General features: G+C 37.6%; 1 protein-coding gene across 1 annotated transcript; it reads right to left on the bottom strand.

Annotated features, from left to right (window-relative positions):
* Window positions 1-4,601: 4,601 nt before the first annotated feature.
* On the bottom strand, window positions 4,602-15,577 carry tada2a (transcriptional adaptor 2A). Its single transcript, XM_079482316.1, has 15 exons — window positions 15,263-15,577; window positions 13,359-13,465; window positions 13,190-13,249; window positions 12,872-12,963; window positions 12,589-12,752; window positions 11,918-12,006; window positions 11,770-11,842; window positions 10,664-10,727; window positions 10,064-10,107; window positions 8,707-8,817; window positions 8,429-8,500; window positions 7,692-7,824; window positions 6,699-6,742; window positions 5,936-6,009; window positions 4,602-5,829 (listed from the first exon to the last, which is right to left on the bottom strand). The coding sequence occupies exons 1-15, from the start codon at window positions 15,285-15,287 to the stop codon at window positions 5,644-5,646; spliced, it is 1,338 nt and encodes a 445-aa protein (XP_079338442.1). The 5' UTR covers window positions 15,288-15,577; the 3' UTR covers window positions 4,602-5,643.
* Window positions 15,578-15,968: the final 391 nt, after the last annotated feature.

The following is a 15,968-nucleotide window of genomic DNA, read 5'->3' as shown; positions in this document are numbered from 1 at the left end:
GCCACAGACCTGGTTGCCATGGAAACGTACTGTGTTGACAATGGAAGACGAGTTTACATTTGTGCTAATCACTGCCTTGCTATAACGACGAGCTTGTTGCCAGTGGCCACAGCTGCGCCCCTGAAAGTCAACATGAAACCAAAATCAAGACTATTTACTTGTCTGATACATGTTCTTGCCGTTATTATAGTCTCAGTTGTTCTAAAAATCATCTTTAAATAATCATAACATTTTATGAACCCCTTGATAAAAAACAATAGAAACCATCACTGAAATTCTCATCGATTTAATACTTATTCTAATGGATTCCCATTACAACCACTACAATATTCCTTTGTGCAGGGTATTTTGGAAGTTATCAAGTAAGATTTATTGGTTCACATAGGCCGGATAACGTCTCACCACATAACACAACACATTACAAGTAGAGACCGTCAAATATATAAAATATCTCATTTATATTGTTTTGGGGTAACAATAATAAACAAACGTTAACGTAACCTCCGGTAGACCTTCACAAAGACTCATTTAATTTAATACAATCATATAAAATAAAAGACGAATTAAAATTAATATTACAAAAAATAATTATATCTAATATTGTTATACTTTAACCAGACACGAAGTTAAATTCAGCCAGGCATGAGCATCCAATAAAACAGTTTATAGTTTCCATTAAAACCAATACAAAAACAATTATAACTATTACATATATTACATATATTAGATATATTTCTCAAATATTTTCAGTGATAGTTTCTATTGTTCAATTTTTAGCAGTAGAACCCTGTCCAGAAAGTTTTTTACTTAGAATATTAATTTGTTCACACAAAAACCAAACAGATCTCATCCCCTATTGACTCCCATGGTATTTATTTTTTATGGTATTTAATAGATTATGAATGCCAGTTTCAGCTTTAAAGAAACAGATAATCCGAAACAAATTCGCTCACTTTCACAAAACACAACCATATCTGTCAAGTTCCAAAAATATGAATAACTTTCTCTTGTAGGAGTTGGATGGTAGTTTTTGACCTGGAGGGTTCAAAAACAGCTTTACCAGCTCAAACCAACAGAGGAGAAAGAGGTAAACTCTTCTGAAAGCACATTCCTCTGAGGACGGCTGTAATTTCAATAAAAATGAGATGGTTAGAGAGTCGAATTAAAGAACATTATACTAAAACAAAACCTGAATTTTTACTGTAATAAAAAGTGTCACCACAAACTAAATGGGGATAACTAATAAACAACAATGTATAAAGTTCCTGTATGTACAGTATATTTCAGGTCAATCTCACTTTGAAGTGAAGCTGGTTCACCACATTGGCTAAACTGGTGGGGACTCATTTCATTCCACAATTCAGCCAGAACTGTTTTTTCAGACCTTTCTCCATCCGGGACACATAACATCATGCCATTAGCGTCAAAAAGCAAAACAGATGGTAAAATGTTTTCATTAGCAGACCAACAACGCCATTTAGCAGCAGAAATGAGCAACAAAAATCACTCCAATTTTTTCAAATCCTGGCATGGTTATGGATTTTTTTTACCCTGCCACGATAAATGCAGATGTTTCACAGATACCGAACAAGCTGACAAAACACCGTCAACACAGAATCATCTGGTGTTACATTCAAATGGAAAATAGGGTCGAAAGGTTACTGCACATTTTCATGATGCATAACAAACATCATCGTTTTAAAACTGGAGAAGAACAGTGAAACGGAGCGTAGTGCTCAAAGACAGATCTCATTTAAAGTCTGGTTTGATGAGATGGGGCAGATAGGAAATGGGCATGCTGAACAGCAGAATGGCCTCCCACTCAGTGAGCCGACACCAGAATCTTACATGTCTCTTTCCGGTTGGCTGCCAGTCAGCGGCATCCCGCTTTACGCTCGGCTCCCATTATGATCGGGGACATTATGAGATGCCATTTCTCTCTTCTCTTGTACTTATACTGTACTTCTGTCAAAAATGTCAAATGAGATTGAAGTCTTTTGCAAGCACTATTGCATTTTAGGAAACAGGATTTGCAATGAATAATGGTATAAAACTTGCATGCGATAGCCGATAGATAAGCATAATACTATTTGCGGTCACATTAGTAAAGACCTTTCTATCGTCTGTGTTCTTTAGATAGCAGAACCAACAACCATTGAAAATCATATCTTTAAAAACAAAACGGCTCTTAAAGCATAATCGCCCCGTCAAGGTTTCAATAGGGCATATGCACATGGGACTATGACGAACTTCCACAAACATTGCTGCCAGCTAGGTCACCTCCGCTCTCATAGTAGGCTGCATCCAAATACCCCCAGTCGCGGTATTGGCCACTTGAGAGTGTGCGTACAGGTGACAGGAAGTTACATCTGCTTTGATACAACACAAATAAAGCACCATAAAAGACATCTGACTTGACTATATAATTAGATATTACATATAATTTCATAGTAAAACATCGTGTTACACATTTAATTGGTATAATAACCAATAATTTTCAATAATCACATGAAAAAAACGACTTCAATTCTGGACCCTTGGTAGTGAGGGGGGGGGGTTTCCTTCTCCTTTTTGGTTGTCGACGTATGAATAAGTAGCAAAACGACATCGTTCCAATGGCGCCGGATGTAACAGAGCTGGCAGAGATTTAGGCGGAAGGACGTCTCTGTGTGCATATGGCTCTCGCTAAATCCTGGGTGTTTCGAGTCAGACGCAACCGTGTTTTACGTTAACTTTAACAATCTTAGGTGGTAAGAGTTGGGTTAGGGTAAAAGTTTTTAAGTTTAGTGAGAGCCGTGTGCTTATACCTCATTTATCATTGGGCTTGTTTGAGATGACCAAATTCTGTGCAGAATCGATTACCGGCGATCCGCGCAAGATGCATGTCGGTATAGAAATGTGTCCGAGTTCCGTGAGTCTTGCTATGACGTGTGTGCCAAAAAACACTGGCAGTGGGCCAATACGCAGGCCACCGATTCCACCCGACTGCGTCTATAAAAAGCACGATGGGAAACGACTTGCTGACGACAAAGCTTAAATGCTCATTGGGCGAGAATGTCATCTGATAATCAGATGATTAAGTGGCCATTAATAAGTCCATTAACTGAAGTAGTTTTTGTGATTTATATGTGGAAAAAACACACCTGGCTATGTGAAATATATTGTCCTCATAACCACATTCGTGTAAAAGCAGTGGGAATTCAATTGCATTGATTTCATCTGCGATGAAAAGCCTCTTTATTTTGATTAAAGTAGCCAATAACAAAAACAATAAAAAACAAGATGGTATACAGTTTATATTAAAAAACATAAATTCTAAGAGGACAAACAAGATACAAATAAGATAACACAACAAAGACGACAAAAAAAGAAAGAAAAGTATAAAATATATATTATATAATAAGTCTAACAAAATACCAGCTTTTTATTATTTGCCTTTGACAGCATTTTTATATTGTCCCAAATTATCCTTTAATACTATAACAGGAATTAAAAAGAAATACATTTGGGAATAAAATGTTTAGCTTAAGTAAGTTTATATTGATTAAAAAAAATTGATCACATTTTTTCAGTTTCCATAGGCCTATTTATTTTTGTATATAATACATTTTACTAATTTAACCACAATTATTGCACTTTGTACAGGAATGAAAAAAATAAGTTCTGTGTTTTAATTTCTTTGATTTTGGGGATTAACTGGAAACATTGAATAGTTTGTTCTAGTATGTGAAAGCGTTTGTCAAAGATGAAGAAACTATCTTTATTCTCTCTTAAAGCCTTGACATGATTGAGAGTTTGTCTAATATAAGTTTAAGAACATTTCTCACTTTTAAACTTCGTTGGACAAAGAAAAATGCGATAAAAACGCGATCCATCCCATTGCTGACGTTTCCAGTCGGCTCGACAGCGCGATTTGGGAAGTGTCCGTCTTGCCTGCGCTGTTTTCTCTCCTCCCCTGCAGGCTCATATACTCTCGTCGCATCTCAAACAAGACTATTTTATTTACCACGACCGCTATTCTACTCCAAGGACAAGCGCCAGTTTCCCGCTATTCGTTTTCCTTTAACTTTCCAGGATTGGCAAGTGTGACGTGATTGAACCAAAAGCTCTCACATTCTGAAACCCGTTTTCCTGCCTGAGAGATTTCTCCCATCACTTCTCACAGCCCACCCAAACCTCTTCAACAAGATCAAGCTCTGTGCACCGAGCCGGAACATTCACACGGAAAAATAAACCTGGACGCAGAATTCAACAATCTGTTGTGACAAACCTGCCACCGCACGGAAAGCGAGCTGAAGGCTATTGCAACGCTTTCACAACACAAATTCCTAATTCAAAAAATGTGAGACCTGCACGCTTCACTGAGACATCACATACAGACTCGCACTTGAAACAGGCCTTCATTTCTCAGAGGGGGTTATGCTCATTTGGTTAGTGCTTTATCATCAAAGGGATCTGACGTGTTAACAGGGTTGCGAGGGATGCTGACGTCGTTCTAAAAAGCCGTATAGATGTCGTCTGGGCGTCCTGATGCTGCTAACAGAACCCTTGGTCCCAGACGTCACAGCAGATCGTGACTAGTAGATTTCACGCTCAGTATATCATGTAAATTCTTCCACACGAGGTTTGCCAGCTTTTATAGTAAACGGATGTGTGTACACATATTTATATTGTGTCAAACCAAACATTGAAATATAAAGATGTTGGGTAAGATCTGCAGATATAACGAAGTCTAAATGTCAAAATATTTCCAACCTAATCACAGTACAGCTATCAGTAGAAACACCTTGCAAGAAGATCCACCTCTAAACCCACTCTTAAAAGGATAGTTCAGCCAAAAATAAACATTCTGTCCTCACTCCCACGAGCCTGTATGTGACCGTTTCTTCTGTGGAACATGAAAGAAGATATTTTGAGAAATGTCTCCGTGGTTTTGCATTTGTTCGGTTACCATCATTCTTCAAAATATCCTTTTTGTGTTCTGCGGAGGTAAGTTTGGAATGACACGAGGGCGAATACATTGAGTGAACTACCCCTTTAATTCTAACCATCACTGGGGCAAAAGCAAATGTGTGGCCAATGTATAAAAGTGTATAAATTCATACAAATTAGCTACCAAATAGCCAAGCAGTTTGTTGCAGAAATCATAAGAATCAAGCACAATCCCCTCCCAACCAATTTTCTGTAATTCTCATTATAGATGATTCCCATTACATTCTTATTAGTGTAATATAACATATTAAGTTAAAATGAAGTACAACCAATACTACAATGTATACATTTACATTTTTACAATACTGATCTTGGAGACGGGGTTGATGCGCTTAATATTTCTTCTTTTTGACTGAAATGTTTTTGAAAGCCTTTGTGACATTCACCCAACAATTTTAACAAAACGTCTATGAATTCAAGATCATGTAGACAAAAACAACACATTTGAATGTTTTAACACTGCTGTTTCCATGTTTATGCACCCAAAAACATGTGGTTACAGTACTGAACACAGGCTTTTAAAGCACCATCAGTCTTCATTTTTTGAATTACCGTGAACAAAACGACATCAATCTGGTACTTAAATTCCATTCATCTGTCGATGCTGTTTCTTCATTTCTATCAGATGTCCTTGGATGACTTCAGTCAAAGTTAAGCCTTATTGATGTAGCCCTCTTTGATAAGGAAATCATAGATTTTGCGTGTTTTGTTGACGTCTATCTTGATGAGTGATCGGGCCTGCGCCAGCCGTAGACCCCCCTGTCGCCTGCACTCATTGAGCAGGGCCTGTTTGTACTCCAGATACGCTCCAGGCACAAGACGAACCACCTGACATAACTGAGGGAGATGATGAGAGAATAATTTAGGATCCATTATATCACATCAAGGAGACAGATGTCTTCAAAATGAGCTCAGGCTGGAGATATAATCGTGTTTGGCAAACCTCTTTCTCTCTCTCGTTGAGTTTCTCTGTGCCAGGAAGCCCTGTCAAGTTAAGAGGAGGTGCACTTCTTCTGCCTGTGGATAAGAACTAAACTGTGAGTCAACAGCTAGAAGGGTTTGCAACAGAAGTCTTAATGAAAAAAGTGCTGCGTTTTTATTTTACGCAATCAATAATAATGTGAACACACTTATCAAGAATCTTTGTTGATTGTAATGTTAAAGCTATTATTTTGTACATTTCAACATAACAATGTATGTAAATACAAATAGTACTGAACTAAATATGGCCTAGTTGTGCAGGGAAGTTTCCCAAATGATGAAGTATGTACGAGAAGAAAAATGCCGAAGAGAAATGTGTATACAGTGATGCATTTTAGAGAAGAGTTTATTGTCTCAGAGGCCGTTTACACGAGACTGTTTTCAACTGAAAACAAAAAAACGTATGTGTTTTGGCTCTCCGTTTACCCAGAAACTGTGTTTTTGGCGACTGAAAACACAAAGTTTTGAAAACGGATCTCAAAGTGCAACTTTTTGAAAACGCAACCATTTTGTTTCCATGTAAACTGCATGACGGAACTTTCTGAAAACCATGACGTCATGCGCATGCGTATTGCCCGCTCAGTCGTGCAAATATAGCGAAAACAATATGGCAGCCTCCCGTACTGTGAGCTCTCGCTGTGAGAGGACTACACGGCTGAAATCAACATCACAGAGATCGAAAACCCTGGCTGAGCGGAGCAGTTGTGATAAGCAGAGCACTTTACCTGAGGTAATGATGGTGGTCACCACAGGGGTAATTCCAGCGTCACTGTCAGAGAGAAACACGGTCAGTCAACAACACCACATTATCAAACAAATGCTTTTCAAAAGTCTCTAAAATACAGTACGGGGCTCTAGGGGTTCTCAGCAAACAATCGAGAGACACTGAATCACATACTGAATATTTCTTGCTGAATAGCTAAACTAAATAGTTTAAAGCTAGTACCCAGCCCCCCCCCCCAAAAAAAACATTTTGACAACGCTAAAACCCATGAGCTCGCTGAACGAAAATTCTAAATGGAGCAATTCAATGAAAGCTCAGGCTTAATTTTGCGTATGACATCAATAAAACATCAGACAAAGGCAAACACAATAAGCATATGTTTCAGGAGAAAGCATAATCCAATACATTTAATGGAATCTTGAAAAATAATTATTGCAGTCTATTTGACTTGTGTTAATGATGTGTTAATGGTCCAATGTGTAATTTGTAATTCTTTTGCAGGGTCTATTGACATAAATGTAAAATAATATAGATATTGCTTGAGGTTTATAAAGATCTTGCATGATGACATGTTATGTTTTTATTATTTTAGAATGAGTTATTTCTATCTACATACACCGCGAGTCCCCTTGCATGGAATTCATCATGTTGTTTCTACAGTAGCCCTAAATCAACAAACTGCTCTACAGAGCATGTTAAGTAAATATATTGCAAATATGCAATGACATCTTAGTCTCTGTGTCAGCATCCGTAGTTCTCCAAAATGGAGGGGAGACGAGGTGAGTGAGCCATTGGATGCGATTCGCAATCTCACCACTAGATGCCGCTAAATTGCATACTTTGGACCTTTAATAAGTAAAAATGGTGTCTAGGTAGGTTGGCAGAACACTAGGTATTGGAACATAGCGATTGTTCTTGATACAAAGTATTAATACAGCCGTACTAAGAGAAGTGTAACATGTGGAGGAGTAGTGAGGACAAAAGAAGCACTAACATGGCAGCCTGTTTGTGTAACCACTGTTGGCATGCACGGGAGTCATGAATGTACTGCAGGATTTCACACAACATGTTCCTCTTCCTCCGCTCGTCCTCCCGTGTGCGTTTCACACTCTCGTATACCTTAGCACCTGCAGCACAGATGACAGGTTTAGTGTCAGCACAAACCAAACGTGACCAGGTCTGTGAAAACCAGGCTAAAGTCTCAATCAAATTTTTTTGTAACTAGCAAACTTTGATTTTTAGCATTAATTTCACTATCATTTCAGTCAATATTAAACTTATCAATGTTATACTTTCGTAGAATGTTCTGTAAATTGTGTTAAATCACAATAATAACTTAACCTTTTAAAGACAGTCAAACAGCGCATGCCTATCCAACATTTCAAATCTTATACTTTAATAACAATATCTGTTAAGTTAAATAACTGTAGTTAAAGTTGTAGTTCACAGGGAATCTGTCCAGGACATCGGGGTTACTCCCCTACTCTTATGGGATCTGTTATGACCACAGCGACCTCAGCTTAACATCTCGTCTGAATGACGGTTAGCTATTAATACATACCTGTGCTACATTTGACTGGTTTTGTGGTCCAGGGTCACATAAGTTACATTTTCAACAAAAATACGAAACTGCTGACTCACAATTTCCTTTTATAATTTAACCTCATTTTGATTTATGTTGGGTTCCCATGATGCATCTGTGAGTGTGGGTGTACCTCCAGCTGGTCTTACCGCAGAAGGACTGAATTCCCTCTCTCCTGTATTCCTGCAGTCTGTGGATCTCTCTCCTCAGCTCAAACTCCACTGTGAAAAAAGGTAAAAATGCAAGTGTGGGAAAGAGCAGATGGAGCGGTGAACTTTTCACCCTGGCTGATTTTATCTTCTGTGGCAGACAGACAGACAGACAAATGAATGACAAAGGTGTCCACAACACACTTAATAAACCACATGCCTGATCCTAAGTTAGCCAAAAATAACTTGTATGTTGAAATGAAGGTTTAAATACTCACAGGAATGACTCTCTATGAACTTGTCGTGCTCTATGGGTCCAACCACTCTGGCAAAGCGTCTCATGACATCATAAAGGTCTTGCACTTCCTTAGGGTAACGCCTTTCCAACACTGCCAACACAACAGAAACATACTGAAGAATTCGGAAAAGTTCACTTTCAGAAAGACCAACTTCTGACATGATTGAAATTGAAATTTTTGTGTTTGAAAGCACAAGGCAACAGTGATGTATTGAGAGTCCAGCTGGGCCCAACGGCTCAGTAAAACTCCCTGATGGTTATTCACAAACCACTGAAGTTCAGTTCCCTTTGAAGGGTTCAGCAAGCAGCGTTATCAGCCACCAGCCCCACCATCACTGAGCGAGAGATGGAAAGCTACTACGTGGGTGAGCGAGAGGTGGGATTTTCCGCCTGCGTGATGTTACTAGGAAACGCACACACACCTCTCCCTGTCACTTTAGACTTTTTTCTGATGAGAAATGCAGACACATCACTCGTGGTGTCCCGATCTAGACCGTCTGTGGCTGTTGGGATGTGAGACAGGTCAAACTGTCTTGATGATAAACCAACACCGCTGCGAGCCATCAGGTCTTGGCCACTGCTTCCATTATCCCTCTCGCACACACATTCCCGCTGTCTCCATGACAACAAGTCTCCGGTTCGACGGTAACTATCGCCTCTCTTTTGTCTTGAGAGTGCAAGGAGATGAGGAGGGTGGCTGGGAGCCGACAGATAAATAAAGATGACTTAAAGCCTTCGCACATCACACACACTCAATGCGAGTCAGAAAACACGCGAAACCGATATGATTTCGCTCTTTTTTTCCAATGCGGCCGAAGAGGAAATAATTGGATAAGCGTATTCGAAAGCACCATCCACAGAAACGTCTAGGGGGAAATAGACAAGAGATGGGGTTGTATTTACGGACACATGCCACACGGCGCTGAGAGAGCACAGATCAATAAAAACTCATAAAGATGCAATCTTTGTCATTAGAGTGAAAATGTTCATTTCCTGCCAAACTATTCATCGCAGTCGATCGCAGTTGCTGAAAACTGCTCTGGGATCAGTGTTGATCTGGGGTCGCAATAATCCAGGCATTCTTTGTAAACGTTCCGCACAGATGGCGTGTGTTATCAGAGGTTACGAAGGTTCATCATGTGGGAATGACTACTGGCCTGTGAGTGTGCAAGTCAACCTGTAAATATCCGCTTGGGGAACATTACCTAACATATTGCTCATATCCACATAGATTTTGTGAGATGCCAAGGCGTTTGCTAAACGGTTGTTTATGTACAACTGACCTTATGTTCTCAAATCGAAAACATGACGCCATGATGCGAAAAATGAATTCTTACTTTGAAACTTGCGTAGGTTGATGAGTCCATGATCCCGAATGATCCTAAAAAGAAACAATTCACACCACATTTTACACTTTCACACAAATGCTAACAATAAAACTAAACGTGGTAACACGTAAGTGACCAGAAGCATGACACATATTTAAAAAAAACGGATCTAGCTTTAAATCTGATTGAATGAAGTTCAATTTAATAGTATATAGTTGCTGTCCTTCCGAAACTGTGGATGTCCAAATTCACAGTTTATCAGGAAATGAAAAAAATATTATAATTTTTTTAACTGATAAAATAAAGTGTTGTCAAAGTTAAGAGGCACTTTTTACTGGTTAGATATTTGCAAAACCTAGGATGGTTTAGGTTACACTGTAGCATACTCAGAGCAAAGCATTGGCTCACTCCAGCTAAGTATTGCAGTATTTCCTGTGCATGTGAACTTCCTCAATTTGAAGTAAAGAAGGAAACAGTATTTTTGCATCACTATTTTCTAAACTTGGATGCTTAGATGATTATTCAAATAAATGTGTAAGTAGAATTTCTAGGATTTAACAGTCAACTGTTGCCCCCTATTGGTTGTTTTATGGCAGTACAACAACATACTTTTTCCTTCTCTGCCTCTCCTTCAGTCTGGAGTGATAAATATCCACGACTGCAACTTTGAGAGCTGAAAACAAAGTAAAAAAAAAAAAACAGTTAACAAAGCTAGAAAAAACACCAAATCAACAATTATTGCAATTATTATTTTCAGTTCTCTCATTTTACTCCATTACAAATTGTTACCTGTAGCTTTGCAATCCAGTCAATGTTGTATTTTCTGAGAATAATATTGAAATTCAAGTGGCCAACTTATTTTCTGAAGAATACTTTCTAAGATTAAGCAATGCAAAAACTAGACAGCAATAAATGTAAATGATGTAAAACTCTTCACCACAATGCAAGAGCGTTTTGGATGGCTGCTGGGAACAGAGGTTTGCAAGTGATGTCACCACACAAGAACTCAACCGTTACCTGTCCGTTATCTGTACTCTATTTAAAATGAGATAAAGTTGTTGTGTGTTGTGTTGATTGTACAAACAGATTGGAGATTTCTTTTTATAGACAATCAGCAATGCATTGCTGCAATCTGCTGAAACAAATGGAATACTGAAACGTGAACGTTTGCAAGCCATTTAATATCAGACCAAGTTGTTTTTGTTAAACCATACCATAACTTTCTACAACCTTTGTATGTTGCGTAAATGTCAAGTTCCCCAGCGTTTTATTTCATTTAACATTCTAAGCAGAGGTATTTCATACAAACCAAAAGATTTACATATTGTGAACGCTTTAAATATTTAGAAGAGCAATGTAAATCTTGTAAAATTCTGTTATACCAGTTAGACATTTCAGTGTCCAAGGACATAAGTCGTAAGTCTAACTGCTTTCATTTCAGCAAATAATTGCATGTTTTAGTCACGGTTTCTGTTGTTCCTATTGAAAGCAGCCATTTTGCTGAGTGTTTTGCCACTCAAGGGGGCGTGTCCCGGCGTGTTCACGTGGGAAAGTGAAGACAGTACATACTATTTATTGCTCTGTGGTTAGTTTTGCATTCAAAATGATTGGTGGCTACAAGATGTTTTGGGTTGCTCATTTCAGTAAAATAAGAGAACTGGTTAAAGGTCAAGGAACCTTTGTGTAATACCATATTTGTGCATCGTGACACTTACCATGAAGAATATCAGAGTCATCATCCACAAAATCAATATCTTTCAAATCCCACTCGGCATAATTATCAAACTCCTAATTTTCAAGAGGGAAAAGAAAGATTAGACACTGTAAATAATACACAAACGGGTTTACTTTAAACACACTGACCTCCATGAAGTCTGCTCGAGCTGGCATATATCCAGCCATGTCTCTGGAGAGCTGCGAGTCAAATGAAGGTCTTGGAGGATCGTCTGTTGCTGAAAGAGACATAACCCACGAACATTAACTTCTGTTAAATAAACATTATGACAAAATTATAAACAGTAAACAACCAAATTTTAATCTTTTAGAATTGTCCTTGTCTTTATTTGCCATATTTATTTTATTGCAAAAAAAAACAATACAGGATTGAAAAACATAACAGTGAGTAAAAAACTGAATTGACCGAATTGTCTTTTTTGTTAACTATTCATTCATGTGTGGCCTGAAAAATCGGTGCTTGCTGGGGTCTATTTAACTCATGATGAAAAATACAAGTGGCCACATTGAAAGAAAAACAGATTTCCTCTGCAGAAAAAATGGTCTGCTTGATAATAAATCCAAATCCTGCCAGACAATCCAGGCCAAACTCAAACCACGGGAGACTAAAATGATTTAAAAAAAATGTTTTGTGGAACTTTAAGACCACTGCTTTTATTCTACAAAAAGCAGCATGAACATTTTTTTTCTTCACAGAATTAGATGAAAACTTGTGTGTGTATATATTTGGCACAGACATCATGTCAGTATCTTAGTATGCATCACAAAACAGGTTTGAATATTAACAGGTGCTTCCTTACGCTTAAAGGGAATGGCTGTGTCTGCTGTACGGGACAGATGTTCTTCCATCTGTCTGAGACTGAGCAAAGTGGAGGAGAAGAGAGGATTGTTGATGAAGTTCTTCATGTAGTGACCTTCACATTCCTCTTTGGTCTTTGTACGCATCTGATAAGCCACATCCTGCCTGAAGAAAAGCCCAGATCTCAAAAACAATAACCTCCAATGTGTCTCTGCATCAGATAGTTTAATCTAAACTTTAATCTACAAAATAAAATTGGTGTTAAAGTGAGAAACAGCACTGACCAGTTGCCAAAACCACAATCCATAACAGCTTCTAAAAGCGCCATCTCTTCTTGAGCAGTCCAGCCAGGTTCTAATATGGGGAAATCGGATGTCTAAAAGAAAGCAGAACAAAGTAAATCTGTATATTCTATATACAGGAGTGTAAAAGACACCACCTACGGGGCACCACAGGTACAAAATACACAAAAAAATCAAAATACATACAAAAGATGAATCAACTGACCAACCTGCAAACTAACTAACTAATGACATTATAAACCCTTTTAACAATGATGGTTTCATATTTAATAAGTAGATAGAAGTAGTATTTGATCATACCATGATTTCATATGTGTGGTCACTCTGATGCTTTTTATACTCATATCCTCTGGTAAAACACTGTAACAGAGATATAAAAGAGATAGTTTATTTAAATATATTGTACATATGAATTATCACAGTAGATATCACTTGTACACAAAAAATGGCACTGAATCCAGTGATCTACCTGCAGGCACAGCAGGAAAGGTGAAGGTCCACATTCAGCACACTTTATGTAGGGCTCTACTAGATAAGAGGAGCACCCACGACAGGGCGGCTTATCGAAGAGGTCATCTGCAATGGATTAATACATAAAGACGTATTCAGAATGTAGTTTCAGATGTTTGACAGGCACATCAACAATAATAACCATAATACACAACAGCAGTATAGTAGAAACCAGAGCCATTGAAAAACAGAGTTAAGACAATTTCATAGACATCCGTTGGAAGAATGGAATGCGGAGGGCTCTATAGATCCAAACATTACATTGAAGCCCATTCTATCACGGTTTCTGAAACACATTTGCTTATTAAATACATCTTTTTAAAACTGATGTTTTATTATAAGGATGTTTTTTAAACAAAATATTGTTTTCCTGAAAAAAAGGCTTTTCTGTGTGTCTGTATGTGTTGTTGAATGATTTTCTATAAAGACTGTTCATTTAATAAAATGTTATCTACATTCTCCCAGTATAAATTATATAATAAAATCGATTACTGCCTGAAATGATTTGTATTGTTCATTTTTCTATGTTCTTTCTGGTGGATTTACTTGCGATCATTGATTATTTATTGATAAATGTAGGGATGCACATTTCGTCAACATTAACCGTCATGGTTTCACATTTCATGATAAAATTGCATAAATACGTTACCCTTTCTAAAATACATTATTGTTGTCATGCACTACCATTTTTGAAATGTAACTTGAACTTTGTGATGTTACTTAAAATTTGTGACACAGTCCCCCAATATTTTTGTGCACTGTTCTTGTTGGGAGTTATTTTTGTTTGATTTGACTTGAAACTACATGTTGTCTTTCAGGTATTTTTTTGCACTGCATTACGCAGTGTTTTTTTGGACTTTGCTCCTTTAATATACATGTTGCATTTCAGGCTGTTTTGCACTCTTAGGCAGTATTTATGTTTGAATAAACTTAATTAAATTGAAGAATGTTTTTAGAAAATTGAATTACAACTTTAAAGTTTAAAATACTAACGGTAGAAGCTGTACTTATTATTTTACTGGAAAGTTTACCAAATAATGAATATGGTAATCCAACAACAAGCATGAGATTAACCGGAAATGTGATAGTTAGATTAGTCGACCAATCGGAAAAATAATCTATTGATTAATCGACAAAAAATTATCGTTAGTTGCAGCCCAACTGTGAAGACTATGATATTACACATTCATATTTTTACATCGTGTCTAAAAGAAGGCAGGGAAACAATGTTTTCTCCTCCTTTCCAAAGCACACGGGAGGCTGTCAATGCTAAACATCCATGAGATAAGTTTATGCAATGGATAGTGATTGCATTCTCTGATATTAGCTTTGCTGACCTTCATTTTGCTGTGGATCACGCCTGAGACAGAGAATGTCACAGCACGTTGTAAGCGTGATTTTCCCGCATCTACATATTAATACTGCATTTTACAGATGAATACTATCTCTCTGACACTCATCACACATAATGTAATGATATATTTAATCAACACAGTAATATGTACATATATTGTGTTGGTATTTAGTTAAATTTGTTGCAAATACAGCTGCTTCCACTGTCTCTCCCTCTTAACCCCAACTATAGAGAGCTCAATGAACCACGTGACAGCGTGTCAAAGTGTGTCGCAACTCTGTTTTTCAACAGCTCGGGTAGAAAATATATGGTATCAGAATACCATATTGTGACATCCTGTTTTTTATTATGTATGACATCAACACAATACAGAATCTACATGTTACTGTTTCATACTACAAAAGACTATGTGGTGTAATATCAGTGTATTTTCACTTTTCGTAAGACCGTCTTGTCAGTTAGTTACATAGATTGAAGATTTGCTAAAACATATAGCAACATATACTTACTCCCAAAAGACGCCAGGCGATCCATGATGCAGATGATGATGTCTGAATAGAGCTTTTTAATAATGTGAGCCGATCTTAAATATTCCTCGTTTACAGTTGTTTTACGCGCAGCAAATACTTTAACAGCTCTATTTTGACCAACGAAACTTATCGACTTAAATGAAGCACCATTTATTCAAAGCAGTAAAGGGAACACTGATCTTTTGCATTTAACACATTACTGCATATGTAAACACTCCAACAGCGTAGCTCTGGATGCACATCCCATGAGGGGAAATAACTAAATGATTTTGTTATAGCGCCCCCAGCGGCGCCTACATGCATCTTCTTCTTTTGGTTTAATGGCGTGTGGCACCCTGCATATCGCCACCTACTGCGTGGGAGTGTAGACCAGAAGTTGGAGCGCGGTATTTTGTTATCTTTTAATAAAATAAGGTTTCGGAAATTAACTACCTTATAAAGTAGTTAATTCAATTTTGATAGTAGACCCGTGTCTATCTCTCCATCTGTTCAGTTTTTGATATGTATTAATGTATGAATTAATGCTTGGCTTTAACTTACATTTACATTTAGTCATTTGTCCAAAGCGACTTACAGATGAGGAAACATTGGAAGCCATTATAACAACATAGGCAACAAAATACATAAGTGCATCAAAACTAGTCCATTAAAGCCTAGCACAGTATACAAAGCTAAATTTTAGTTC

The sequence above is a fragment of the Barbatula barbatula genome (assembly GCF_947034865.1).
Source record: "Barbatula barbatula genome assembly, chromosome: 19".
Taxonomy (NCBI): Eukaryota; Metazoa; Chordata; class Actinopteri; order Cypriniformes; family Nemacheilidae; genus Barbatula; species Barbatula barbatula.
Note: the sequence above shows the minus strand (reverse complement) of the source record. Positions and strands in the feature narration are given on the sequence as shown.